At 44.2% G+C, this 3,254-nt stretch overlaps 1 protein-coding gene across 1 annotated transcript; it reads left to right on the top strand.

The window, feature by feature from the left end:
• The first annotated feature begins 2,175 nt into the window (after window positions 1-2,175).
• LOC145399854 (uncharacterized) lies at window positions 2,176-2,934 on the top strand. Its single transcript, XM_080272433.1, has one exon. It carries the CDS (start codon window positions 2,176-2,178, stop codon window positions 2,932-2,934), a length of 759 nt encoding a protein of 252 aa, XP_080128559.1.
• The last annotated feature ends 320 nt before the right edge of the window (window positions 2,935-3,254 follow it).

Below are 3,254 nucleotides of genomic sequence, written 5' to 3' on the forward strand. Positions count from 1 at the left end.
CATGCACTATACACTCACAATACAAATACACTTACACATACAACACACTGCTCTCATTAATACACAGCTCATATTACAACACACATACTCACCTATGGCATTCACTTTTATAACACAGACTATCAATCACCATCACATCTACCTATCAGTCTATATCTGTACCATATCTGTACCTATCCATCCACCTATATCTATCTACCTGTATTATTCCATCCATCTATCTATCTATACACACAACATGGCTACCAACCAACTTACTACCTTACACATCTACACACACCTTTACCCATCTCCCTCATGTTTATACTGTATTTTTATGACTACCTCTCTCTCTCTCTCTCTCTCTCTCTCTCTCTCTCTCTCTCTCTCTCTCTCTCTCTCCCTCCCTCCCTCCCTCCCTCCCTCCCTCCCTCCCTCCCTCCCTCCCTCTCTCTCTCTCTCTCTCTCTCTCTCTCTCCAACACTGACGTCTTATACAGCCGCTCTCCCCACTATTATCGTGGTGGGAAGAAAACAGGAAGGAGGGAGAAAAGAAAGAGAGGGAGAGAGAGGCTGAGTGGACAGGAGTGGAGAGAGAGAGAGAGAGAGAGAGAGAGAGAGAGAGAGAGAGAGAGAGAGAGAGAGAGTAAAAAACATGACGGGAAAGAATCAACTGAAATTAGAGGCAGTAATTCCCCCCCTCTCTCTCTCTCTCTCTCTCACACACACACACACACACAGTGACTCTTTTTTCCCCTCTTTCTGTACGCTTCCGTTTTACTTTCTTCCAAGTCCTCAAGGCCTCTCATTCCTTTTCTCTCTCTCTCTCTCTTTTCCCTACAGCACTTTACCCACACTGACCCTCTGTATTTACTTTTGGGGGATGTGATGCAAACCTCTCAAATCCCCCCCCCTCTCTCTCTCTCTCTCTCTCAACCGCCAACGCCACACTGTTTTTGAGTCCCATATTTTCCCCTTCATTTTTCCCTTTCACTCTGATCACCATTTTTTTTTTTTTCGTCCTTCATTCATATTTTGTCAACTTTTTTATACCATCTGTATTTTTATTGTATTTTTTTTCTATAGATTTTATCATCATGGATTTTCCTTTGTTCTTTGCACTCCGTTCGGGATTTGATTTTTCGCTGGTTTTATTGAATTTATTGCGTCCTCTCTCTCTCTCTTAGTATATTAAAGTGATAATCCTCTATTCTTCCTCCACAATATTATAATCCAGTGCGAGCAGCCACAAAGCCGCAGCGAGAGAGAGAGAGAGAGAGAGAGAGAGAGAGAGAGAGAGAGAGAGAGAGAGAGAGAGAGAGAGAGAGAGAGAGAGAGAGAGAGAGAGAGAGAGGACTGTATAAAGGAAAGTCACACGAAAAAGTCACAGGAAAAAGTCACAGCATAATAAAAATATGGGTGTATTGACTACAGTTGCATGATGGTTAAAACTGAATTATGCCATTTAGTGATTGTTCGGTGATTCGAAAAGTGTGCTGTGATAGTTTGGCTGTTGGGACTGAATAATGATAATATGGGTGTATTGGCTATGTGCATCTTTCAATCAGGTTAATTAAATTAGATTAATTATTATTGAAATTTATTATTAAAAATGATTTTTTCTTGAACTGGATTTAGATTATTCATAAATATTGTCTGCAGCAGCGGTTTGGTGATTCGAGACATGTGCTGTGATTGTTTGTTGGGAGTGCGAAGCGTGTTACTTCTGATTGACGTGTGGGAGCAGTAGTACAGCACACCAAACGTCGTAGAACTCAAATATCGTATTGCTGTGGCCGAGATTTGGAGCTGGGTGAGCGAGTGTCGGATTATATTTACCCCATGGATGTGATCCAGAGCAATAAAGGTGCCCTAAAATTGTCATGATGGTTATCTGTACCGGTATACTAAGCAATCCACACGAAAAACTAAGATATAGTGGAAGTGCACCTGGAGATCAAGTTTGAAGTGTAGAGGCAGCCTGAAAACAGATCTTCAGAGGGCGAACCCTGAGATAGGCCTACCTCATTATCACCCTGCAGACCAAAGTCAAATCAGTCTCGCCAAAGTCAGGCTTACTACGAAGCAGCAAGCTGCACAGACCAGAGACAAACCGTCCCAGATATTCGCACAGTCAGTAAGTCTATGCAGTGATGAAGTTAGAGCGATCTTGCCAACAGCTGATTCTTGCAAAAGAATGCTGCGCAACCAACGCCCAACTCCTAGTGTACCAAGGGTTCTTGCGGACCTTGGTGAGCTTCCTCATGAGTTCACTTTGACAACAGACCTCAATCCTGAAAACTTTTTGCTCTACGACAATGGCAACAACAGGAATTATCGTATTTTGGTGTTTGGCACAGGCGCTAACCTCAGACTTCTTGCTGCAGCTGAGACTTTCTACATGGACGACAACTTTGCCATGGCACCCACCATCTTCAGACAGCTTTATGTGATCCGTGTACCATTCGGTGTTCATGCTGTGACTGCAGTGTATGCCCTGTTACCAACAAAGACTCGGGCAGTGTACGAGGAACCTTTCCAGACTCTTGTGGACAAGTGTGCTGACGTGGACTTGGAACTGGATGTCAGGAATATTGTCACAGACTTTGAAGATGCTGTCCTCCGAGCTGTTGCCGCAGTATTTGGCCGAGATATCAGCAGCAGGGGCTGTTTTTATCACTTGACCCAAGCAACCTGGCACAAGGTCCAGGAACTGGGCCAAGCATCGCTATACAATAATGACCCAGACTTCAGGTTATTTTGCGGCATGCTCGACGGCCTGGCGTTCCTGCCACTTGAAGACGTTGAAGAAGGCATGCAGTACCTTCAGGCCAATCCACCAGAAAATCCACCTGAAGTGGAAGATTGGCTGAACTACTTTGTACATTTGTCAGTGGTCACTATCACCTGGTTCAGAATCGGCCAGCACAAAACAATGTTCCTGTGCAGCCGCTAAGAATGCACCATGTTCCTCCCTTGTTCCCAGCCATAGTCTAGAATGTACATGACACAACCGTAAACAATGACCCGTAAATAAATAACTTTTGTGAGGGCTGGAATAACAAGTTTTACAACCTTGTAGGATACTACTACCCATCAGTCTGGCGATTAATTGAGTGGTTTCAGTGAGAGAAGTCTACAGTCAGGACAACGATGCAACAAGATGCTGATGATACCCACACACACAATCGTGTTAAACCTCGATATGTCCGGATGCAGCAGCGATTGCCTAACCTCTGTGTTGACCAACGGCAAGGAAGAAAGACTGTCCAGGAA

Source organism: Coenobita brevimanus, chromosome 50 (assembly GCF_032717465.1).
Source record: "Coenobita brevimanus isolate Jiangsu-jjx chromosome 50, ASM3271746v2, whole genome shotgun sequence".
NCBI classification, from domain to species: Eukaryota; Metazoa; Arthropoda; class Malacostraca; order Decapoda; family Coenobitidae; genus Coenobita; species Coenobita brevimanus.

Bases quoted from the DNA above. Each gene is read 5' to 3' on its own strand.
- LOC145399854 (XM_080272433.1), top strand. From the start codon at position 2,176: ATGCTGCGCAACCAACGCCCAACTCCTAGTGTACCAAGGGTTCTTGCG.